Below are 25,744 nucleotides of genomic sequence, written 5' to 3'. Positions count from 1 at the left end.
GCGAGAGGGAACTGGAGGGTACGGGGCCTGGTCTCATCCAGACAGGGTGCTCCCGTGCCGGTGGGGCTCAGTACTCCAGCTGCGAGAGGGAACTGGAGGGTACGGGGCCTAGTCTCATCCAGACAGGGTGCTCCCGTGCCGGTGGGGCTCGGTACTCTAGCTGTTAGAGGGAACTGGAGGGTACGGGGCCTGGTCTCATCCAGACAGGGTGCTCCCGTGCCGGTGGGGCTCGGTACTCTAGCTGCGAGAGGGAACTGGAGGGTATGGGACCTGGTCTCATCCAGACAGGGTGCTCCCGTGCCGGTGGGGCTCGGTACTCCAGCTGCGAGAGGGAACTGGAGGGTACGGGACCTGGTCTCATCCAGACAGGGTGCTCCCGTGCCGGTGGGGCTCGGTACTCTAGCTGTGAGAGGGAACTGGAGGGTACGGGACTTGGTCTCATCCAGACAGGGTGCTCCCGTGCCGGTGGGGCTCGGTACTCCAGCTGCGAGAGGGAACTGGTCCATTGCTATCATGGTGGGTGTTGAGGAGGCTTGTGGGGTTCCGGCTGCACCACCACCTGATGGGCCGGAAGTGCTTGTCGGACGCAGGCCTCGGGATACCAGGTGGGAGTGGGTCCCACACAACGTGAGCCGTCTCACGGGGATGCCCACGATGTCTTTCAGTGACGTTCTGAAGCGTCTCTTGTGCGGGCTGCCCCTGCTCACCTTTCACTTCCTCGCCTTCGTCTGCCGACCGGACTCACCCTGGCGATCCACGTTACCATCAGGCAGCAGAGGAGGTCCCCGGTCGAAATCTCTTTATGCAGGGGTGCTTCCCCGTACACTGGGGACCTGGGGTGGAAGGTGTTGCATTGGGCAGTCCCGTACAACAGGTTCACTGACACCCCGTCCACCTGTCCGTTCTGTGGCCGGGAGGCGTCGGTGTGCCATGCGTACACGGAATGTGAGAGGTTTCAGCCCCTGTCTGAGTTTCTCAGGGTGCTGCCGCCGAAGTTCTGGCTGCACTTTAGTCCCACGTTCCTCATATACCTGCACCCGGTACAGAAGGGTCAGGTCATGGGGAGAATCTCCCGGTGGGCTTGCTCCTGGGCCTGGCCAAGATGACCATTGACGGGTCTGGGTGGTGGAAAGTGAAGGCTCTGCCCAGGCCGACTGCCTGCTCCTTGGGGAGGGCGCGCGTGGTCGCAATGGGCTCATTGGGGACTTCTGGCCCCCCCACCCCCAGGGTATTAACTGTTTTATGATCGGTAGTAACCCATATTTTAATCTGGGTGTACTTACTGTCTTGTAAATACTGTACATCTGTACCTGGTGTGATTGCTATGTAAATTAACTTTTATAGTTTTGTTAAAATAAAGGTTTGCTTGTGCTGCTCTCCACCTGACTGGGAGACAACCCGGCCTTGCTCACACTGTGACTCTTTCTCTTCTGCAGGGGAAGGAGATGCTGCTGCTGTTGGAGAACGATACTTTGAACCTGGTCGACCCTGGCAGCCACAATTTGCTGCACACGCAGCCCATCGTCAACATACGTGTGTGGGGTGTCGGCCGTGACAATGGGCGGTATGTACATCTGCACCCCTTGCCGACCCATAGGACACACACACACTGAGAAACCGAGTTCCCCCACAAGTAACCTAAGATACCCCCACAGAAACCCCATCATCCCAGCAGAAATCGTCACTAACCCAGCATCCTGAAATATCCGATCGCCCTGTTGGGCTGTACCCTCGCTCTGGTCCTTATCAAAGAAAAATGTGCTGGCATTGAAGAGGGTCCAAAGGAGGTTCACAAATATGATTCTAGTATAAAAGGATTAACATATGAGGAGCGTTTGATGGTTCTGGCCCTGTACTCAGAATGTATATGGAGAAAATGTTTCAAACAATGAGTGAGTCTAGGACCAGAGGACAGAGTCTCAGATAGAGGAACACCCCTCTCACACAGAGCTGAGGAATTTGCCCAGAGAGTGGGGAATATGTGGAATTCATTGCTATGGAGGTCAAGTCATATTGTCAGGATGTCAAAGGTTATTGGCAGGAGAATAGAGTTGAAAGGGGTAATAAATTAGATATGATGGAATAGCAGAGCAGATACAATGGGCCAAATGGCCTAATTCTGTTCCTACGTCTTGTGGTCATATGGTCCCATTACACAGGGCCCATGGGAGTCCTGGGTTACCTCTGCACTCTGACCTTTACAGAGACCTAGGGTTAAAAGGGTGATTGTAGTTAAGTTAAATAGTTAAGGTATCATGCGAAGCCTGGTGAACTCGCTCCCTGTCTAGGCAGCATCAAACCATGGCTGGTCCCTCCTCCAGAGTGCCTCCGTGCATTGGTGCCCCTCCACTTGTCTTTGTATTGTCCACAAACTTGGGCACAAAGCCATCACTTCTTTATTCCAAGTTATTGATATACAACATGAAAGGAAGCAGTCGCACCACCAATCCCTGTGACACACCACTAGTCACCAGCAGCCAACCAGGAAAGGGCCCCTTTATTCCCACTCTTTGCCTTTTGCCAGTCAGCCAATCTTCTATCTATGCTAATAACTTGCCCATAATACCATGGGCTCTTAACTTGTTTAGCACTCATGTGGCACCTTTTCCGAAAATCCAAATGAACAACATCCACTAACTCTCCTTTGTCTATCCTCCCTGTTATTTCCTCAAACATTTCCATGCTGACTACAGCTTTTTTTTATCAGGTGCCTCCAAGTACCCGAAATCTCATCCTTAACAGCTCCCAGCATCTTCCCAACCACCGAGCTCAGACTAAAAGATTTCATCTTTTCTCTATGGCTTTTTAGTTGCCTTCTGCTGGTTTTTAAAAGTTTCCTGAATTCTCTACTATACCACTAATTTTTGCTATAGTATTTGCCCTCTCTTTTGCTTTTATGTTGACTTACACTTCCCTTGTCAGCAATGGCTACCTCATCCTGCTGTTAGAATACTTCTTCACTGGGAGGTATCTTTCCTGTGCCTTCTGAATTTCCCCCATAAACACCAGCCTTTGGTGTTTTGTCATCATCCCTGCTGGTGTCTCCTTCCAATCAATTTTGGTCTACTCCTTTCTCTTATCTCTGTAATTCCCTGTACTCCTCAGTTATACTGATACCTTTGATTTTACCTTCGCCTTCTCAAACTGCAGGGTGAACTCTTATCATATTACGATCACTGCCTTCTCAAGGTTCCTTTACCTTGTGCTTCCTGATCAAATCTGGATCATTACATAGCACACAACCCAGAAATGCTGTTCAACAGCAATCTGCTCTAAAAAGCCACATCATAAAAAACTACAGGAGAAACAGGCCCTTCAACTCATCTCTTCTGTACCTAGTCCCATCGACCTGCAGCTGGACCATACCCCTCCCATCCACATACCATAAAATATAAGGGTAAAATTAGGCCATTTCATCTTGACTGATCCATTTCCCCCGATCTCCTGCCTTCGTGCTCTGACTAAGCAAGAATCTATCAACCATTGCATTAAATATAACCAGCAGTATGCCTGATGTTGTGTGTGAAGGAAGAGAGCACTAGAATACTACAGCACAGTACAGGCCCTTCAGCCCTCGATGTTGTGCCGACCCATATATTCCTTGAAAGAAAAAGTACTAAACCCATACTATCCCATAACCCTCTATTTTTCTTTCATCCATGTGCCTGTCCAAGAGGCTCTTAAATACTTCTAATGTTTTAGTTTCCACCACCCACAACCCTCTCTGTAAAAAAAAACTTAACCCTGATGTCTCCCCCTAAACTTCCCTCCCTTAACTTTGTACCTATGCCCTCTGGTGTTTGCTATTCGTGCCCTGGGAAACAGCTACTGGCTATCCACCCTATCTATGCCTCTCATAATCTTGTAGATCTCTATCGTCCCCTCTCATTCTTCTACACTCCAAAGAGAAAAGTCCCAGCTCTGCTAACCTTGCCTCATAAGACTTGTTTTCCAATCCAGGCAACATCCTGGTTAATCTCCTCTGCACCCTCTCCATAGATTCCACATCCTTCCTATAATGAGGTGACCAGAACTGAAAACAATACTCCAAGTGTGGTCTCACCAGAGATTTGTAGAATTGCAACATGACCTCTCCACTCTTGAACTCAATCCCCCTATTAATGAAGCCTAGCATCCCATAGGCCTTCTTAACTACCCTATCAACCTGTGCAGCGACCTTGAGGGATGTATGGATTTGAACCCCAAGGTCCCTCTGTTCATCCACACTCTTAAGTAACCAACCATTAATCCTGTACTCAGTCTTCTGGTTTGTCCTTCCAAAATGTATCAGCTCACACTTGTCCATCTGCCATTTTTGTACCCAACTCTGCATCCTGTCTATATCCTCTTGTAACTTTCGACAACCTGCAGCTCCATCCACAACTCCTCCAATCTTCGTGTCATCCACAAACTTACTCACCCATGCTTCTGCCTCTTTATCCAGGTCATTTATTAAAATCACAGAGCTGGGGTCCCAGGACAGATCCTTGCGCACTCCTCTAGTCACCAACCTCCATGCAGAATACTTTCCTTCCACTACTACCCTCTGCTTTCTTCCTGTAAGCCAATTTTTTATCCAAACAGCTAAGGTTCCACTGATCCCATGCCTCATGACTTTCTGGATGAGTCTCTCATGGGGGACCTTATCAAATGCCTTGCTAAAATCCATGTAGACCACATCTACCGCCCTACCCTCATCAATTTCTTTTGTTACCTCTTCAAAAAACTCAATTAGACTCGTGAGACACAACCTTCCCTTCACAAAGCCACATTGACTATCCTTGAGTAGACTGTACTTCTCCAAATGCTTGTAGATCCTATTCTTAAGAATCCTTTCCAATGGTTTGCAGACCACCGGTCTATAGTTCCCAGGATTCTCCCTGTTAACTTTTTTAAACAAGGGAACTACATTTGCCATTCTACAGAACTCCGGCACCTCCCCTGCAGCCAAAGAGGATTCAAAGATCATAGCTACTGCTCCAGCGACCTGAAGTGGGTGCAGTTACTATTACATGAGAAGGTGCTCAAAAAGCTGAAAGACTTAAAGGTACCTAAGTCACCCGGACCAGATGAACTGCACCCTGGGGTTCTGAAAGAGGTAGCATTAGAGATTGCGGTGGCATTAGAAATTATCTTTCAAAAGTCATGGACTCTAGCATGATGCCAGAGGTCTGGAAAATTGCAAATGTTACTCTACTCTTTAAGAAAGGAGGAAAGCAGCGTAAAGGAAATTATAGACCAGTTAGCCTGACCTCAGTGGTTGGGAAGATGTTGGAGTCAATTGTTAAGGATGAGGTGAATGGAGTATTTTGTGACACAGGAAAAGATAGGACAAAGTCAGCATGGCTTCCTTCAGAAAAATCCTGCCTGACAAACCTATTGGAATTTTTTGAGGAGATTACGAGTAGGATAGATAAAGGGGATGCAGTCGTCGTTGTATATTTGGACTTTCAGAAGGCATGTTGGCTTCATAACAAGGGGAGTTGAGTATAGGAGGAAAGAGGTCCTTCTGCAGTTGTACAGGGCCCTGGTGAGACCACACCTGGTATATTGTGTTCAGTTTTGGTCTCCAGATTTGAGGAAGGACATTCTTGCTATTGAGGGAGTGCAGCGTAGGTTCACGAGGTTAATTCCCGGGATGGCGGGACTGTCATATGTTGAAAGATTGGAGTGACTGGGCTTGAATACACTGGAATTTAGAAGGATGAGAGGGGATCTTATTGAAACATATAAGATTATTAAGGGATTGGACACGCTAGAGGCAGGAAACATGTTCCCGATGTTGGGGGGAGTCCAGAACCAGAGGCCACAGTTTAAGAATAAGGGGTAAGCCATTTAGAACAGAGATGCAGAAAAACTTTTTCACCCAGAGAGTTGTGGATCTGTGGAATGCTCTACATCAGAAGGCAGTGGAGGCCAATTCTCTGGATGCTTTCAAGAAAGAGTAGATAGAGCTCTTAAAGATAGTGGAGTCAAGGGATATGGGGAAAAGGCAGGAATGGGGTACTGATTGTGGATGATCAGCCATGATCACATTGAATGGCGGTGCTGGCTCGAAGGGCCGAATGGCCTACTCCTGCACCTATTGTCTATTGCCTTTGACAAGGTCCCACACATGAGGCTGCTTACCAAGTTAAGAGCCCATGGTATTACAAGAAAGTTACAAACATAGTTAGAGCATTGGCTGATTGGTAGGAGGCAGTGAGTGGGAATAAAAGGATCCTTTTCTGGTTGGCTCAGTGACTAGTGGTGTTCCACGGGGGTCAGTCTTGGGACCACTTCCTTTTATGCTGTATTTAAATGATTTAGATGATGGAATAAATGGTTTTGTTGCCAGGTTTGCAGATGATACAAAGATTTGTGGAGGGACAGTTAGTGTTGAGGAAATGGATAGGATGCAGAAGGACTTAGACAGATTAGAGAATGGACAAGAAAGTGGCAAATGAAATATAATGTTGGTCATGGTCACGTACTTTGATAGCAGAAATAAGTGTGCAGATTATTTTCTAAACAGGGAGAAAATCCAGGAATCTGAGATGCAGAGGGATTTGGGTGTCCTTGTGCAGAACACCCTGCGGGTCAAGTTGATGGTGAGGGAGGCAAATGCCATGTTAGCATTAATTTCAATATGTCGAGAATACAGGAGCAAAGATATGATGCTGTGGCTTTATAAGGCACTGGTAAGGCCTCACCTTGAGTGTCGTGAGCAGTTTTGGGCCCCTCGTCTTAGAAAAAACGTGTTGGCATTGGAGAAGGTCCAGAGGAAGTTCACAAGGATGATTCTGGGAATGAAAGGGTTATCATACAAGGAACGTTTGATGGCTTTAGGTCAGTACTAGATGGAATTCAGAAGGATGAGGATGAGATCTCATCGAAACCTTTCAAATGTTGAAAGGCCTACAGAGTAGGAGGGTGGTGAATTTGTGAAATTTGCTGCCACATGCCAGGTTGTCAGGTGTATTTAAGGCAGAGATTGGTAGGTTCTTGATTGGATGTGGCACCAGAGGCCGGGAACTGGGGTTGAGGAGAAGAAAAAAGAATCATCCATGATTGAATTGCGGAGCGGACTCGATAGGCCAGATGGCCTAATTCTGCTCCTTTGTCTTATGGTCTTGTATACCCAATGACTTGACCTCCACAGTTGTCTGTGGCAATGAATTCCACAGATTCTCCACCCTCTGGCTAAAGAAATTCCTCATCTCGATTCTAAATGAATGTCCCTCTATTGTGAGGTTGTGTCCTCTGGTCTTAAACTCCCCACCATAGGAAGCATCCTCTCCACATCTACTCTATCGAGGTCTTTTAACATTCAATAAATGTCTATGAGATTCACCCTCATTTTTCTGAGTTCCAGTGAGTACAATCCCAGAGCTATTAAACATTTGATAACATTTGATTTCCTGATGAAGGGTCTCAGCCCGAATCGTTGGCTACTCTTTTCTCACGGATGCTGCCTGACCTGCTGAGTTCTTCCAGCGTTGTGTACGTAAACATTTGATAAGCCTTTCAATTCCAGAGTCATTTTGCAAACCTCCTTTGAACCCTCTCCAATTTCAGCACATTCTTTCCTATGTAAGGGGCCCAAAACTGCTCACAATACTCTGTGAGGCTTCACCAGTGCTTTCTAAAGCCTCAAAGTTACATCTTTGCTTTTGCTTTTATCTTTGTTACTCAATAGACAGTAGGTGCAGGAGTAGGCCATTCGGCCCTTCTAGCCAGCACCGCCATTCACTGTGATCATGGCTGATCATACACAATCAGTACCCCGTTCCTGCCCTCTCCCCATATCCCTTGACCCCGCTATCTATAAGAGTTCTATCTAACTCCTAGCCAAACTTCTCTCAAATGTTAAAATTGAAGTCACATCCACCACTAGCATTGGCAGGTCATTCCATAATCCTACACCTCCCCGCCCGATGAGGAAGTTTCCCTCATGGTTCTTTAAATCATTTCAGCTTTCACCCTTAACCCATGACCTCCAGTTGTAGTTTCAGCCAACCTCAATGGAAAAAGCCTGCTTATATTTATCCTTTGTTTACCACTCATGATTTTGTATACCTTTATCAAAACTTCCCTGAATCTTGTACGTTCTAGGAAGTAAAGTTTTAACATATTCAATCTTTCCCTATAACCCAGGTCCTTGAGTTCCAGCAACATCCTTGTAAATTTCCTCTGGAGCTTTTCAATCTTATTTATATTTTTCCTGTAGGTTGGTGACCAAAGCTGCACACAATACTCCAAATTAGACCTCACCAACATCTTGTACAACTTCAACGTAACATCCCATTTTCTAACCTGTACTCAGTACTTTGATTTATGAAGGTAAATGTGCCAAAAGCTTTCTTTACAACCCCGTCTACCTGTGACACCACTTTTAATAAATTGTGGACTATTCCCAAATCCCTATGTTCTTATCGTTCACTGTGTAAGATCTACCCTGGTTGGTTCTCCCAAAGTGCAACACCTCAAACTTGTCTATGTTAAATTCCATCTGCCATTTTGCAGCCCATTTTTCCTGCCGGTCCAGATCTTGCTGCAAGCTGTGATAGTCTTCATCGCTGTCTTCTGCACCACCAATCCTGGTATCATCTGCAAACTTGCCTACCCAGTTAACCGCATTATCATCCAGATCATTGACGTAGACAACAAACAGCACCAAACCCAGCACCAATCCCTACGGCACTAAACTAGTCAGTGGCCTCCAGTCAGAGAGGCAACCATCTGCTACCATTCTCTGGCTTCTCCCACAAAACCAATTTACTAATTTATCTTTAATGACAAGCAACTGAACCTTCTTCACCAACCTCCCATGCGGACCCTTGTCAAATGCATTTGTGAAGTCCACATAGACATCTACTGCTTTGCCTTCATCAACTTTCCTGGTAACTTCCTCGAAAAACTATATTGGTTAGACACGACCTACCATGCACTAATCTATGCTGACTATCACTAATCAGTCCCTTTCTATCCAAATATATCCAGTCCCTTAGAATATTTTTCAATAACTTTCCCACTGCTGAAGTCAGTCTTGCCAGCCTGAATGCTAGAGGAACTAAGCAGGCCAGGCAGCATCTATGGAAAATGTACCGTTGAAGTTTTGGGCTGAAATCTTTGGCAGGACTGGAGAGAAAAAGCTGAGAAGTAGATTTAAAAGGTGGGGGAAGGGGAGAGAGAACCACCAGGTGATAGGTGAATCCTGGACAGGGAGGGATGAAGTAAAGAGCTGGGAAGTTGATTGGTGAAAAAGACAGAAGGCCATGGAAGAAAGAAAAAAGGGAAAGGAGCACCAGAGGGAGGTGATGGGCAGGCAAGGAGGTAAGGTGAGAGAGGCAAAAGAGGATGGGTAAAGGTGAAGGAGACAGGGTGGGAGGCATTCCCGGAAGTGAGAATTCAATGTTCATGCCATCAGGTTGGAGGCTACACAAATGGAATATAAGGTGTCTTTTCCCTCCATCCGATGTGTGGTCTTATCCTGACAGTGGAGGAGGCCATGGATTGTCATATCGAAATGGGATTAGGAAGTAGAATTAAAATGGGTGGCCACTGGGAGATCCGCTTGTCCTGGCCTGCTGAGTTCCTTCAGCATCTTGTGTTTGTTGCTTGAATTTCCAGCATGGGCAGATTTTCTCTTATTTATAATTTCCTGGTTTATTTTTAACAGCAGAAGAGCATTAGCTATCCTTCAATTCTCCGTAACCTCCCCTGTCTTTAAATATTTTTTTAAATATATGATTCAAATATGTCTGCTAGGGCCCCTGCAGTTTCTGCACTTTCCTCCCATAGGGTCCAAGAGAACACCTTGTCAGGCCCTGGGTACTTGTTAATCTGCCTCAAGACCTCCTCTTCTGTAATCTGTATATGGTCCATGACCATGCTGCTGCTCTGTCTCACTTCTGTAGACTCTGTCCATCTCCCGAGTAAAACAGAGGCAAAAATGCTATTTAAGATTTCCCATTCTGATCTTCCAGAGGACCAATTTTATTCCTTTCTTTCCTTTTGCTCTTAAAATATCTGTAGAAGCCCTTAGGATTCTCCTTCACCTTGTCTGCTGAGTAACCTCATGCCTTCTTTTAACCCTCCTGATCTCTTCCTTAAATTGTATCCATTCTATAAATACTCTCTCGTGATCCAGCACCAACCTGATTTTCCCAATCTACCTGCATATTGAAATCCCCCATGATTATTGTAACATTACCCTTTTGAAATACCTTTTCTATCTCCCATTGTAATTTGTAGCCCACATCCTGGCTACTGTTTGGAGGCCTGTATATAACTCCCATTAAGGTCTTTTTACTCTACCAGCAAGGATTCTACATCTTCCATTTGATTTCATTTCTTACCAATCCAGCCACCCATCCCCTCTGCTTACCTGCCTGTCCTTTCAATACAATGTGTATCCTTGGATGTTAAGCTCCCAACTATAATCTTACAGCCCAAACCTACCAATCTCTAAATGCACGACAAGACCATCTGCTTTATTCCATGCAATGAGTTCATTCAAATGTAACATCTTCAGTCCTGTATTTATCACCCTTTCTGATTTGGTACCGCTACAGTGCAGTTCATCTCAGTGACTGCAATTTTGTCCTATCATCTGCCTGTCCGTCCTTACAGTCTCACTACAGACTGACTCTGCTTGTATACCATCTGGTCCATCCTCAGTCCTATTACTCAATTTCCCATTCCCCTGCCAAATTAGTTTAAACCCTCTGCAACAGCTCTAGTAAACCTGCCCACAAGGATATTGGGCCCCTAGAAGAGATCCCAAATAATCCAGAAATCTGAAACCCTGTCCCTACACCATTTCCTCAGCCACACATTCATCTGCCAAATCATCCTATTCTTACCTTACTGGCGCATGGCATAGTCAGCAGTCCAGAGGTTACTACCCTAGAAAGCTTTTCAGCTTTCTATATCTCTAAATTCTTTCTTCAGAACGTCCTTCCTTTTCCTCCTATCTCATTGGTTTCCATGACTTCTGGCTGCTCACACTCCCCCTTTAGAATGCCGTAGACCTGATTCAAGACATCCCTGTCCCTGGCACCTGGCAGGCAACATACCATCCTGAGGTCTCTATCATGTCCATTGTGCCTGCTCCTATAACTATGGAAATCCGCTATCACTACTGCAGTACTCTTCTCTTCCTTTCCCTTCTAAACCACAATGTCGGACTCAGTGCCAGAGATTGGTCACTGCAGCGATTTCCCCCGAACAGTATACTTACTATTGAGGGACTTCCTTTCCCTGTCATGAATATCACCCACTCCCCTGTCTCCTGCAACTTAGGAGTGACTGCTTCCCTGTAGTCCCTATCTGTCATCTCCCTATTTCCCTTATGAACTGAAGGCTATTCAGTGGCATCTCCAGTTCCTTAATACGGTCTCTAAGGAGCTGCAGCTCAATACACTTTGCAGATGTAGTCATCAGGGAGACTGGAGAACTCCCAAATTTCCCACTTCTCGCACAGTCTCCGGATCCACTCTCAGCAGAATAGCTATGCACGCCAACAGAAAAAAAACTTGCTAGAGACTTGCTTAATCACTTAGAACTTCCTCCTGTGCTTGCCCACACCTGTTGAAATGAAGCTGGGCCACTCTAACATTGGCCCACTCCAACAAAGGGCACTCCAATTTGAGAGAGACAAAAGCCAGTGTATAGATATCCTCATAAGAGAGAGAGACTGAGAGACACAGGTCAGTGTGGAGATCTCTCCATGACTGTTGTTAACTGGGTAATTATGACATGTGTGGTACGTTTTTGGGTAGTGTTATGATCAGATGGTTTTTCTCTCCTATTTTGCTGGCGGTGATGCAGTGAGAGGTACAGTATTGCAACTTGCCTTCCTCCATCGCAGTGTGCGTGCCCTCCTGATGTGTTGTCCATATTCTGTGCCTTTATATCTTGACCCCTATTAGATCCATCACATTTCACTCACTCACTGTGTGTCTGTTCAGCTGGTGAATGAATCCTTTTCCCTGGCCCTTTTCCACTCCCTGTGACTCAGTCTAGCTCTCCCCATGGTGTCTGTCTGTGTGTGTTGTCACCCAGACCCATTCATTCCTGCCTCACCGGCTCAGCTTTCTAACTAGAGCAGCGGTACCGAAAGCGGGTCGTACTGTGGGAGGGGCAGTACTAAGAGAGGGTTGCACCTTGGGAACAGGGGTGTAACTAAAAGAGCGTCATACTGAGAGGGGTGGTACTTGGGGAGGGTCACACTTTGGGAGGAAGTGGTACTGTTGGAGGGGCTCATTGAGAAAGGGGTGGTTCTGACGAAGGGTCTCTGGGGGAGGTGGTTCTGAGGGAGGGGTGGTATTGAGGGAGCATCACACAAGGGGGAGTTGATAAGGGAGGATCACATTTTGGGAGGGATGATGAAGGTGGGCATTGAGCCCTAAGGGAGACAGATATGTGCAGCTCAACAGCAGCTGGAGCACAAAGACCATTTGATGTTTGCACCACCTCTGCCCCTGGCTTTTGACACGTGTGGCTGCCACACCTCGCCCCGAATGTGAGTCACTGTGAACCCATCAGGATGTAGCCACCTGTACTCACAGCAGCTCTCCAGTAATGCATCCTGTCCTTCAGCTGATGGTTTGTGGATGACCTGGTGATCTGAGCAGAGAGATGAGCTTTTCTGCTGCCCATTACTGTACCTTGTCTGAGGCTTTACTGCAGCTGTAAACGCTGAGCCAGGATGTTTTCACTCCCCTGGGTTTGTCTGTCGACCTGCTCCACAGTGAATGCCCCCCATGTTGTATTTCCCACAGGGACTTCGCCTATGTGGCGAGGGACCGTTTGACCCGAGTGCTTAAGTGTCACGTGTTTCGCTGTGATAGCCCGGCCAAGGCCATTGCCACTCGGCTCCATGAGGTCTGCTCCAAGGTACGGCATGTCACTCCCCCAGCCTCTCACCCACCTCCCCCTCCCCACTCCCTCTCACCCCCTCCCCCTATACCTTCATCCTCCCCTCCACATCTCTCTCCGCCCTCCGTCTAATCCACCTGTCCCTCCTCTCCCTATACCTTCACCCTCCCCTCCCTCTATTCTCTCAGCATGTCCATCTCCCTCTTCCCTCACTCTCCCTTCCTCTTCTTCCTTCACTCTTCCCTCCCCTCCTGTATGCCCTCATTCTCCCATCTCCTCATCCCTCATCCTCCCTTTCCTTATTCCTTCAGCTTTCTTTCCTCCCCCACTCACTGCTCTGTCTCTCACCACAGATTATGGCGGATAGGAAGGATACCAAGTCCTCGATGAATGGATTGCTCTTTGACCATTCCAAACTTGTCGACGTCCCCTTCCAAGGTAGGATGCCTGTCCAGACTCTGAGCCACAGGCAGTGAGACACCATCAGTGCTGGTCTGGCGAGGTGTCCCAGGATGTGGATTTGGCCCCGGCCCCTCCACTCGAGTGAATGGTAGAGGCTGGGGTTGGGGTGCCGTGGACTTCGGGTCCACCCGGCTGAGTTGTGTGTCTGTCTGTGTAGGCCACAGGAGTACTGTGAAGAAACCTTAGGCACATGTGAAACAAATTCTGTAAAGTGAAGTTGCTTTCAAAATAATGAAAAGTTTCTAAATATCAAAAAAATTACTAAATCAGATCAATAGTTTGGCATGCCCAGCCCTTGCCTTTAAAGCTGCATCAATTCTCTTACATACACAGTCGTGCTGTCTTAATAGAAAATCAGCTGATAGGTTGTTCCAACCATCTTGGAGAACTTGCCACAGTTCTTCGGCAGACGGTGTCCGTCTCACTTGCTTCTGATTCTCCTGGTAATCCCACACAGCCTCAATGATTTTTGAGATAAGGCCATACCAGGTAAAACATCTAGGGTGCCGAAGAGTTACAGTGCTGTACGCCCTCCTTGTTGACCTCAGTAAAGGTTGCTGCTGAAACCGTTCAGAGCACAGTCGGCCCTCCTCATATGCGGATTCAGCCAACCACGGATCAGGAAAACCCAGAAGTTCTCTCTCCAGCACTCGTTGTTTCAGCATGGACAGACTATTTTTTCTTGTCATTTTCCCTAAACAACTATTTACATAGCATTTACATTGTATTAGGTATTATCAGTAATCTAGAGATGGTTTAAAAGTACAGGCAGTCCCCGGGTTATGAACAAGTTCCGCTCCTGAGTCCGTCTTTAAGTCGGATGTGAAGTCGGAACAGGTCCACCTGGTATTATGTAGCTTCAGTTAGTAAAACGTTTGTCTTAGTATATATTTTACCTTTCTATGCATATAAAACACTTAAGAAACATACGTATTTCAATAATTAAACCACTGCCTTGCTTCTTAATAATTGTCGCTTTCATCGGGGCAAGGCCTTTCAAATGCTCCACTAAAATTGTTCCGATTGTTGACCGACTGCAGTCTAATGCTTTTCCAATGACCGATGGCATTTCACCTCTTTCGAATCGCTTCATTACTTTCACTTTATTTTCAATTGTGATTGTGATTATTTTCATGAACAGAAACACTGCTGATTCAGAGCTGCGCTGGGTCCTAAAGTCCACCGCACTGATACAGGTTAAGTAAGGTCTGGGGCCCCACTGGGTCCTAAAGACCACTATATTGAGACAGTTTAAATAAGGGACTTGAGCATCCGCGTTTTTTGGTATCCACGGCGGGTCCTGGTACCAATCCCCTGCGGATAATGAGGGCCAACTGTAAATGTGTATTCAAATAGGCACTGCCAACATAGCTTGCCCACAGCTTGCTAACCCGGGCATCTTTGGAATGTGGGAGGAAACTGGGCTACCTGGAGAAGACTCATAGCCACAGGGAGAAATGAACGAACTCCTTACAGACATTGAACCTGGTTTGCTGGCGCTGTAAAGTGTAACATCAACTGCTACATCACCACGCCACGCGTGCCGTACCGTGACTTCCTGATTGCATCTAAGCCACTCCCAGCCGTACAAGGCAGCCACTCACTGCATCCAAGCCATAGGAGTTCCTCACCTTTATATCCGAGCCCGGGGCAAGGAGGGGGGGCCTCACCTTTATATCCGAGCCCGGGGCAAGGAGGGGGGGCCTCACCTTTATATCCGAGCCCGGGGCAAGGAGGGGGGGCCTCACCTTTATATCCGAGCCCGGGGCAAGGAGGGGGGGCCTCACCTTTATATCCGAGCCCGGGGCAAGGAGGGGGGGGCCTCACCTTTGCATCCGAGCCCGGGGCAAGGAGGGGGGGCCTCACCTTTATATCCGAGCCCGGGGCAAGGAGGGGGGGCCTCACCTTTATATCCGAGCCCGGGGCAAGGGGGGGGGGCCTCACCTTTATATCCGAGCCCGGGGCAAGGAGGGGGGGGCCTCACCTTTGCATCCGAGCCCGGGGCAAGGGGGGGGGGCCTCACCTTTGCATCCGAGCCCGGGGCAAGGGGGGGGGGCCTCACCTTTACATCCGAGCCTGGGGCAAGGGGGGGGGGCCTCACCTTTACATCCGAGCCCGGGGCAAGGGGGGGGGCCTCACCTTTGCATATGAACTGGGCGGGGTTGGGGGTAACAGATGCTCTGCGCACAACATCAATGTCCTCCGTTGGTCGGGTGGACCATGGAGGTTACATCCTATATGTGTGGAAGCCAGGGCAGTACGATATGGAGGGCAAGCAGGCTCCCCCTCTCCATGCAGCTGATGTTTCCAAGGGAATAGCAAAGACCGCTACTATTTGGCACCAGCGGCATCACAGGAGATGCCAGTCAGCGTTGAACTCAATGTAGGACTGCCTTAGGGACTCCAGCTCCGGATTTTTCCCTCGGGGTTTACTCCCAAAGCCTTTCCCATGAGTGGGTGTAGCCACAGTGCAGCCGAGGTTTGAGATCAGAGTTTTCCTTCTCCTCGGTGAGCTGCCAGTCATGGCTGATGAGCCCCATCTGCCTGCAACGATTGGTTTTCAGGCACCAGTAACCCACCTTGGCCCCTTCTGTCAGTGGAAACAGTTTTAGTAGCTAAGCCACACTTGAAGACCAGGAGCCAGACTTGGTTGCCAGAGGCTTTTGAGACCCATGCCATTAGGAGCATTTAATAGGTAGTGGGAGCTACACCACTGCCCGCCCCCGGCTATGACAACCTTAAGGAACCTCTGGCTCAGAACAGGAACATTAACTCCGAGGGCTGATGGTCCAGGAGATGGGCGGTCCCTCTGGCCTGTACCAATACCCTGTCTCAGGCAGTCACTTGCCACTGGGCATCCTGCTCCTGGCCCTTGGGAGCCCGGACTCTCTTCCGTGACACCCCAAGATGATGGGTTCCTGTGGAGTGTAACCTCTCCTCTGTTGTTCTCTCTCCAGTGGAGTTCCCGGTGCCCAAGAATGAATTGGTCCAGAGGTTCCAGGTGCTGTATTTGGGGAATATCCCGGTGACCAAACCTGTCGGTAAGGAGCTTGCTCACAAGTGCTTTTTTCCTCATCTCTAACCCTCATCACAGCTCATTTAGAAATGCCCAAGAAATAAGGCCAGCCTCTACAGAGATGTCATTAACCCGGTGCCTGCTGATGCTCAGACTGTGCTTAGTGGGTTCTTTCCATCCACAGTTCCTAATAATATTTCATCCTTAATCTCTCTTCACTGAGTGCTTCTTTCCCTTTGCCCAAGGCTGAGGCTTTATTGATCAGACTGCACTTGGAGTATTGTGAGCAGTTTTTGGTCCCTTATCTAAGAAAGGATGTGCTGAGATTAGGGAGGGTCCAGAGGATGTTCACAAAAACGATTCCAGGAGTGAAAGAGTTAATGTGAATTGCATTTGCTGGCTCTGGGCCTGTACTCACTGGAGTTTAAAAGAGTGGGGGGGGGGGGGAATCTCTTTGAAACGTATTGAATGTTGAAAGGCCTAGATCGAGTGGATGTGAAGAGAATGCTTCCTATGGTGGGGGAGTCTAGAACCAGAGAGCACAGCCTCAGAATTGAGGGATGTCCATTTAGAACAGAGATTAAGAGGAATTTCTTTAGCCAGAGGGTGGTGAATCTGTGCAATTTGTTACCACAGCCAGCTCTGCAAGCCAGTTCATTGGTGAAGTTGGTAGAACATCACTGTTCTTTGGGGATATTTAAGGCAGAGTTGGTGGAACATACAGCAGTACATCACAGTTCATTGGGGACATTGAAGGTGGAGGTTGATTCCAGAGGCCCAATCAGTGGAAGGAGCAGAGCACTGCAACAAGATCACTTGCAGGTTGGCAAAGCTTGTATGAAAGGAGAGCTTCACAGGCGTTCGAAAATTCCAGTGGCCCTATCCGCATTGGGAGCAGAGCACTGTGAATTAACTGAAGCTACTTCAGGGACAAGAGGGGGGGCCATTGTTGGGAGTAGGCCAGCTGTGAGAGTAGGATTGTCAGGCTTTGACCCAAGAGGCTTCAACAGGAGGAGGCTGAGGCCAAGGATACAGGCCAGAAGATTTGGTCTTGGTTGCCCATTGTACAGTGCGGACAGGATGGCAGTGGACTGCTCCTCCTGTAGGATGTGTAATTCATGGAACCTGATGATAACTACACCTGCAGTAAGTGCAGCCAACCCCAGTTCCCGAAAGACTGCATTAAGGAGCTGGAGCTGGAGTTGGATGAACCAAGGCTGATCCAGGAGGCAGAGCAATTGACAGATGTGACTTTTGAGCAGGTGGTTACACCCAGAGTACAGAATTCAGAGAGTGATGTACTACTCTATTCTACCAACCTCTGCCTTAAATATCTCCAAGAGAGGTAAAGGAAGGAAGAAGACACTGCAGGGTTCCTCTGTGGCCATTCCCCTCAGCAACAGATATACCCCTTTGGAACCTGCTGAGGGGGATGACCTATCTGAACAAGGCAGCATTGTGGTGGGCTCTGAGCCTCAGAACGGTAGGGTAAAGTCAGGCGGAGCAATAGTCATGGGGGACTTAATAGTTAGGGGGAAAGACAGGAGATTCTATGGCTGCAAAAGAGGTGCCAGGATAGTGTGTAGCCTCCCGGGTGCCAGGGTCCAGGATGTCTCTGAGCATTTGCAGAATATTCTTGAAGGGAAAGGTGAGCAGCCGGAGTTTGTGGTACATGTTGGTACCAGTGACATAGGCAGGAGATGGGTAGAGGTCCTGCGCATTAACTTTAGGGAGTTGGGAAGGAGGCTGAAGAGCAGGACCTCCAAGGTGGTAATCTCCGGATTGCTCCTGGTGCCACGAGCAGGGAAGGGCAGAACAGGAAGATAGCGCAGGTGAATGAGTGACTGAGGAGACAGTGCAGGGGGCAGGGCTTCACGTTCTTGGATCATTGGAAAGTTGTCTGGGGAGGGGGTGACCTGTACAATTGGGACAGGTTGCACATGAACTGGAGGGGAACCAATATCCTGGGAGGGAGGTTTGCTAATGCTATTGGGGAGGGTTTAAACTAGATTTATAGGGGGTGGGAACCAAAGTGAAGAGGCAGAGGATGGGACAGTTGGCGCACAAGTAGTGACAGCTTTTAGGGAGCTTGTGAGGAAGGATAGGCAGATGATGATTCACTCAGCCTGATGGTTTGAGATGTGTCTATTTTAATGTGAGGAGTATCATAAACAAGGCGGGTGAACAGAGCATGGATCAATACGTGGAACAATGAAGTTGTGGCCATTACAGAGACTTGGATGTCTCGTGGGGCAGGAATGGCTGCTGAATGTTTCAGAAAGGACAGGGAGGGAGGCGAAAGAGGTGAAGGAGTGGCATTGCTAATCAGGAATAGTATCACAGCTGCAGAAAAGGAGGAAGTAATGGAAGGATTGTCTAATGAGTCATTGTAGGTGGAAGTCAGAAATAGGAAGGGGACAATAACTCCACTGGGTGTTTTTTTTTTATAGACCTCCACCTTCCCCCCACCCCCCAACAGTAACAGAGACATCAAGGAGCAGATAAGGAGGCTGATTCTGGAACAGTGCAATAATAATAGGATTGTTGTGATGGGGTGGAGTTTGTTAGGTGTGTTCAGGAAGGTTTCCTGACACAATATGTAGATACGCCTGCAAGAGGAGAGGCTGTACTTGATCTGGTATTGGGAAATGAACCTGGTCAGGTGTCAGATCTCTTGGTGGAGAGCATTTTGCAAGTCACCTCTCATCCTCCTTTGCTCTAAAGAGAAAAGTCCTGGCTTGCTCAGCCTTTTAATAAGTTGAATAGGTTAGAAGTTTATTCTTTGAAGCAAAGGAGAATCAGAGGAGATTTGATAGGGTATATTTTGAAGGGTAAATTATGAGGGGTATAGATAGGGCAAATACAAGCAGGCATTTTCCACTGAGGTTAGGTGAGATTAGAGCTAGAGGTTAAGGATGAAAGATGAAATGTTTAGGGGAACTTCTTCACTCAGAGGGTGGTGAAAGTGTGGAATGAGCTGTCAGTGGAAGTGGTGGATGCAGGTTCAATATCAACATGTAAGAAATTTGGTTAGGTACATGGATGGGAGGAGTATGGATGCAAACTGATGGGATTAAGTACAGACTAGATGGGCTGAAGGGCCTGTTGCCCTGATGGTGCTCTCTAATCCAGGTAGAGAGTCTCCTCTGCATCCTCTCTAAAGCTTCCATATCCTGAGGTGACCCGAAATGAACACAAAGTTACCCTAATTAGACCATAAGACAGAATTAGACCATTCAGCTATTGCGTCATGACTGATTCATTATTCCTCTCAACCCCATTCTTCTACCTTCTCCCTGTATTCTTTGATGCCCTGACTAATCAATAGCCTATCAAACTCTGCTTTAAATATATCCAGTGACTTGGCCTTCACAGCCATCAGTGGCAATGAATTCTGCAGATTCACTACCCTGTGACTAAAGGAAATCCTTCTCATCTCTGTTCTAAATGGAAGTCCCTCTATACTGAGGCTGTGCCCTCTAGTCCCCTACTGTTGGAAACAACCTCTCCACTTCACTCTATCCAGGTCTTTCAATATTCAGTAGGTTTCAGTGAGATTCCCCCCTCCCCATTCTTCTAAAGTCCAGAGAGTACAGGCCCAAAGCATCAAATGCTCCTCATACATTAAGACTTTTATTCCTAGAATCATTCTTGTGAACCCCCCTCTAAACCCTCTACAATGCCAGCACAGCTTTTCTTTGATCGGGGGCACAAAACTGTTAACCGTACTCAGAGTGAGGCCTCACAGTGTCTTATAAAACCTCAGCATCACATCCCTGCTTTTATATTCTAGTCCTCTCCAAATAAATGGAAACATTAAATTTCCCTTCCTTAGCACTGTTGACCAACTTGCAAGTTAACCTTTAAGGAATCCTGCAAGAGGACTCCCAAGTCCCTTTGCATCTCCACTTAGAAAATATGCCTTTATTCTCTCTATCAAGGTGCATGACCATATACTTCACAACACTGTATTTGACACTTATTTGCCTGTTTTCCTAATCTGTCTAAGTCCTTCTGTAGCCTCTCTTCTTCCTCAACACCTCTGCCTATCTTATCGTCCATAAACTTGGCCATAAAGCCATCAATTCCATCATCCAAATCATTAACATACAAAAAAAATCATTCCCAACGCAGACCTCTGTGGAACACCAATAGTCACCCAGCAGCCAACCAGAAAGGCTCCCTTTATTCCCACTCTTTGCCTCCTGCCAATAAGCCAATGCTTCAACCATGCTAATATTTTTCCTTAATGCCATGAGCTCTGTTGTTTATTCTGCTTGTTATTTCCTCAAAGAATTCCAACAGATTTGACAAGCAAGGTTTTCCCTTAAACAAACCATGCTGATTTTGTCGTGTGCCTCCAAGTACCTCAAAAACTCGTGCTATACAATCAATTCCGACATCTTCCCAACCACTAGCCTATCTTTTGCCTCCCTTCGTTCTTGAAGAGTGAAGTGACATTTGCAATTCACACAAGATGCTGGAGGAACTCAGTAGGCCAGGCAGCATCTATGGAAAAAGTACAGTCGACATTTCGGGCTGAAACCTCGACTACTTTTTTCCATGGATGTTGCCTGGCCTGCTGAGTTCCTCCAGCATTTTGTGTATGCTCCTCAGGATCATTACTACTACCTCCACAATCTCTTCAGCTACCTCTTTCAGAACCTGACGTAGTCCATCTGGTCCAGGGGACTTGACTACCTTCAGATCTTTCAGCTTCCCAAGCACTTTCTCCTTAGTATTAGCAACTTCACTTACTTCGGCCCCTGACACTCTTGAACTTCCAGCATACTGCTGGTGTCTTCCATAACGTAGACTGATGCCAAATAGTTAGTTCATCCACCATTTCCTTGTTCCCCATTACCGCCTCTGCAGTGTTATTCTCCAATGTCAAATATCTACTCTCTTCTTTATATATCTGAAAAATCGTTTGGTATCCACTTTGATGTTATTGGCTAGCTTACCTTCATATTTCATCTTTCCCTGGCTTTTTTAATGACAATGATGGTTAGATCCCTCCCCCGGCCCATTCAGGGACTGTTTATTAGACTGTCTCTGGTTGTGAACTGCCGTGGACTAGACAGCCCAGTGCGGTGATCGTTGCTATCAGACTAACAGCGTGTCGCTCTGCTCCATGATGCCATCTCTCTAACCCTGGCACAGTCTGTCTGTGTGTCTGAGGTGTTTCTGTGGGAGAGAGCCTGTGTATGAGAGTGTGTAGGTGTGTGGTTTATGTGTGTATGAATGAGTGTGCAGGGGTGTGTGTGAGTGTCTGTGTGATTGTATGTATAGGTGTCTCTGAGTGTATGCATGGGTTGTGTGTGTGAATGTCTGTGTGTATGTATAGGTTGTGTATATGGGTGTGTGTATGTGTACGTATGGGTTATGTGTGTGTGTGTGTGTATGTATGGGTTGTGTATGTATAGGTTGTGTGTGTGTGTGTGGGGTGTGAGTGTGTATATGTATGGGTTGTGTGTGAGTGTGTATGTTTGGGTTGTGTATGTATGGGGTGTGTGTGTATATGTTTGGGTTGTGTGTGAGTGTGTATGTATGGGTTGTGTGTATGTGTGTATGGGGTGTGAGTGTGTATGTATGGGGTGTGAGTGGGTTGTGTGTGAGTGTATATGTTTGGGTTGTGTGTGTGTGAGAGTGTGCATGTTGGGTTGTGTGTGTTTAAGTGTGTATGTTTGGGTTGTGTGTGTGTATGGGGTGTGAGTGTTTGGGTTGTGTGTGTGAGTGTGTATGTTGGGTTGTGTGTGTAAGTGTGTATGTTTGGGTTGTGTGTGGGTATGTTTGGGTTGTGTGTGGGTTTGGGGTGTGAGTGTTTGGGTTGTGTGTGAGTGTGTATGTTGGGTTGTGTGTGTGAGTGTGTATGTTGGGTTGTGTGTGTATGTTTGGGTTGTGTGTGGGTATGTTTGGGTTGTGTGTATATATCTGAGAGACTGAGTGTATGCATATGGGAGCAATGCGATCGCTGACCCTGCTTCCTCCCATCAGACAGGAGGAGCGTCTGGAGGGTAGGGCTGGGAGCCAGGCCAGACTCAGTGCTGCACAGATCAGGTATGGACCCACATGGACCCTCCCCCGGTCAGATCCCAGGGGTTTGCCCCCACCCACCAGCCAGAGAGAGTGTGTGGACTGGGGCTATTCCCTCCTCACAGATGAGAAAGTGCAGAGGGGGTACCTAACTGTCCCTCCCTAGATGAGCTGCTGGGCCAGATCTGAGGAACTGCAGACAGTCTGGGAGAGAACGGTGACTGGGCCTGAGGTGGGGGGAAATGGGGTGGGAGTGGTGAGGAGGTTTCTGGTCTCTGACTGTCCATGGGACGACACCAGTTCCTGGAGTTCTCGGCTATCTGTGGTCTCTGGGAGAAGTGGGGAGAGGAGGGTGGAGTAGGTTTGTGATGGGGATGGGAGGTGATACCATGTATTTATCAGTGTTGGTTTGTGGTAAACGTCGGGGATGTTCCCCAAAGCCCTGCACGTTATGTCTGTGGGAGTGGGAGCGGGATAACGTGACCAACAGACCTACAGTCCTCGCCTTGTGATGCCCTTTCTTGAGCTCACTCACCACAGAGTGAGTGCACCCTCATATCTCTGACACCCTCCCTCTATGAACCTTCATTCTTCCACCACTGATTCCTTCCCCAACCAACACCCTACCACTCCTGCACCAATCCCCACTGCCCACCACACAAGCCCTCTCCAGTGCACATTCCTCCTTCCATAATGCAGGCACCCAGAACTGCACTAAGTCCTAGTTGTGGCCTAACTAATGTGTTAATATCCTTCCTGTTTCAATATTTGATGTCCTGTGTGCTGAATCCCATATCCTGTATCCCATTGCCTAAATCCCAGCATGAATGCTGATTTAAAGCAGCTTGTGCTGAATCTACTCAGGGGAAAGCCTATCTCAGATTGAGTGTTGTGTAATAACCCAGATCCTATCAGTGACCTTAATGTAAGGGAACACTTAGGAGCCAGTAATCGTAGTATGATTGAATTCATACTGCAATTTCAGAAGGAGGAGCATAAGTCACATATATCAGTATCGCAATAGAATGAAGGGAATTACAGAGGCATGAGCGAGGAGCTTGCCCAGGTGGATTGGAGGAGGATACTGGCGGGGATGACGGCAGAACAGAGATGGCTGAAGTTTCTGGGAATAATTCACAAGGTGCAGGATAGATATGTCCCACAAAGGAAGTAATTATCAAATAGCAGGGGTAAGCAACCATGGCTGACAAGGGAAGTTAAGGATTGCATAAAAGCCAAGGAAAGAGCTTATAAGGTAGCAGAATTGAGTGGGAAATTGAATGATGAGGAAGCTTTTAAAATCTATCAAAAGGCAACTAAAACAGCAAAAAGAATGGAAAAGATGAAATATGAGGGCAAACTAGCCAATAATATAAAGCAGGATATTAAAAGCTTTTTCTGTTATATAAAGAGTAAAAGAGAGGTGAGATTTGATTTGGACCACTGGAAAATGATGCTAGTGAGGTGGTAATGATGGAACAAAGAAATGGCAGATGAACTTAATGGGTACATTGCATCTGCCTGCACTGTGGCAGACGCTAGCAGTGTGCCAGGGGTCTGTGAGTATCAGGGAGCAGGAATGAGTGCCATTGCTATTACAAAGGAAAAAGTGCTAGGCAAACTGAAAAGTCTTAGGTGGATAAGTCACCTGGACGAGAAGGAGTATATCCCAGAGTCCTGAGAGAGGTTGCTGAAGACATAATGGGTCTTTCAAGAATCACTTGATTCTGGCATGGTCCCAGAGGACTAGAAGATTGCAAATGTTGCTCCACATTCTAAGAAGGGAGGAAGGCAAAAGAAAGGAAATTATAGCCAGTTAGCCGAACCTCAGTGGTTGGGAAAGTGTTGGAGTCTATTATTAAGGATGAGGTTTCAGGGTACTTGAAGACTATTGATAAAATAAGTCAAAGTCAGCATGGTTTTTGGAAAGGGCAATCTTGCTTGAAAAATCTAGAGTTCTTCGAGGAAGTACAAGCAGGATGGACAAAAGAGAGGCTATTACTACATCGACTCAGGCCTAGGGGGCCGGCGTCGGGCACAATGACAGACTCTCCAATCCTCTCCCTCATCGGTATGTTCAGTTCATCTACATTAGCCGTGCTGCTAACTTCTAAGAGTGTGTTGACCATAGTCTTGGGAGGGTGCCCAGGGTTCATCCTCCCATGTGATGACTAGGCTGGCAGGTAGCTCAGGGTGGCGTAGACAGTGCCCCGCTAGTTGCAGTCTTCTCGCCTCGATTTTAGTAGTGAGCATCGGTATGTCGTCATAGAGCTCAACATTCATCCTGTGCTGTTGTCAACTCACGTCAAGAGCCATCCGGAGCATTCGTGTATAGCAACCATCCAGTGACTTTCGCATGGTCTTGGTGAGTCTCCACGTCTCGCATCCGTATGTGAGAATGGACTCTATGACTGCAATGAAGATCCTCTTTTTGAGCCCTCTGGTCCGGTTCGACCTCCAGATTTCCTTCATGTCGTTCACAGCCCTCCACACCAGCCCCTTCCATATCTTTGTGTCCTTCTCCAAACTCATCATTCTTGACCCAAGGTACTTGAAGTCTAAGACTTTCTTAATGGTATCATTCTTTACACTCTTGAGAGTACCTTCGTCACAGTTGAACGCCATGTACTCTGTCTTTTTAGCGTTTAGGTGAAGTCCAACTTTATTGCCCTCAATTTCCACTTTTGTCAGTGGCTGCTGTGCTTCCTTCATCTGGTCAGACAGCAGGACAATGTCATCTGCAAAATCGAGATCTGTGAGCGTAACTGGTCTGACCCTTTTGGTTCGTACTGGTTTTATGGTAAAACCAGGCTTATCATGATCTTTGGTAGCTTGATGTAGAGTGTAATCTAGGCCAATTATAAAGATGTAGGGTGCCAGAGTGTCACCTTGCAGCACACCAGCTAGAAGCTCGAACACTGCTGTTTCTCCATCTGGTGATACAACTTTCGCCATGGTCTTGGTATAGCTGTCTCTATTGCTGTCAGTAGACGGTCTGGTACTCCGTGAATTTTCAGGGTCTTCAGCATTTTACCTCGGTGAATGGAGTCAAAAGCTTTGTGAAAATAGATGAAAGTAAGCACGGCTGGTAGGTTGTTCTTCTTGACTTCCTCGACCTGGATGACATCATGCTGGTAATATGTAATACGGCACTGATGAAATGTGACAAACGAGAACAGTGGTCACTCTCAAACATTATCCCTGTCCCCAAGTCTGGATCCCTCACAAAGACAGATAACTACCGCAGTATCAGCTTGACCTCCATCTTAGCAAAGCTATACAATCGGGTGATCTTGAACAGGATTCGCACCGCCATTGACCCTAAGCTAAGATTCAATCAGGATGGCTTTCAGCAGAAGTGCACAA

The 25,744-nt window shown here is 47.4% G+C and overlaps 1 protein-coding gene across 6 annotated transcripts in view; it reads left to right on the top strand.

Annotated features, from left to right (window-relative positions):
* The window catches only part of apbb1 (amyloid beta (A4) precursor protein-binding, family B, member 1 (Fe65)), a 114,651-nt gene that overhangs the window by 81,710 nt on the left and 7,197 nt on the right, over window positions 1-25,744 (top strand). For 5 of the 6 annotated variants that reach the window (XM_059963530.1, XM_059963531.1, XM_059963532.1 and 2 more), the window contains 5 exons: window positions 1,437-1,564; window positions 12,768-12,882; window positions 13,218-13,302; window positions 16,284-16,367; window positions 22,340-22,402. In XM_059963530.1, coding sequence (XP_059819513.1) covers window positions 1,437-1,564; window positions 12,768-12,882; window positions 13,218-13,302; window positions 16,284-16,367; window positions 22,340-22,402 — 475 coding nt within the window. The remainder of the gene's footprint in view (window positions 1-1,436; window positions 1,565-12,767; window positions 12,883-13,217; window positions 13,303-16,283; window positions 16,368-22,339; window positions 22,403-25,744) is intronic. The other variant, XM_059963528.1, reaches the window with a different exon arrangement.

This window comes from Hypanus sabinus, chromosome 3 (genome assembly GCF_030144855.1).
Source record: "Hypanus sabinus isolate sHypSab1 chromosome 3, sHypSab1.hap1, whole genome shotgun sequence".
NCBI classification, from domain to species: Eukaryota; Metazoa; Chordata; class Chondrichthyes; order Myliobatiformes; family Dasyatidae; genus Hypanus; species Hypanus sabinus.
This window is presented reverse-complemented; position numbering and strand designations above follow the sequence as displayed.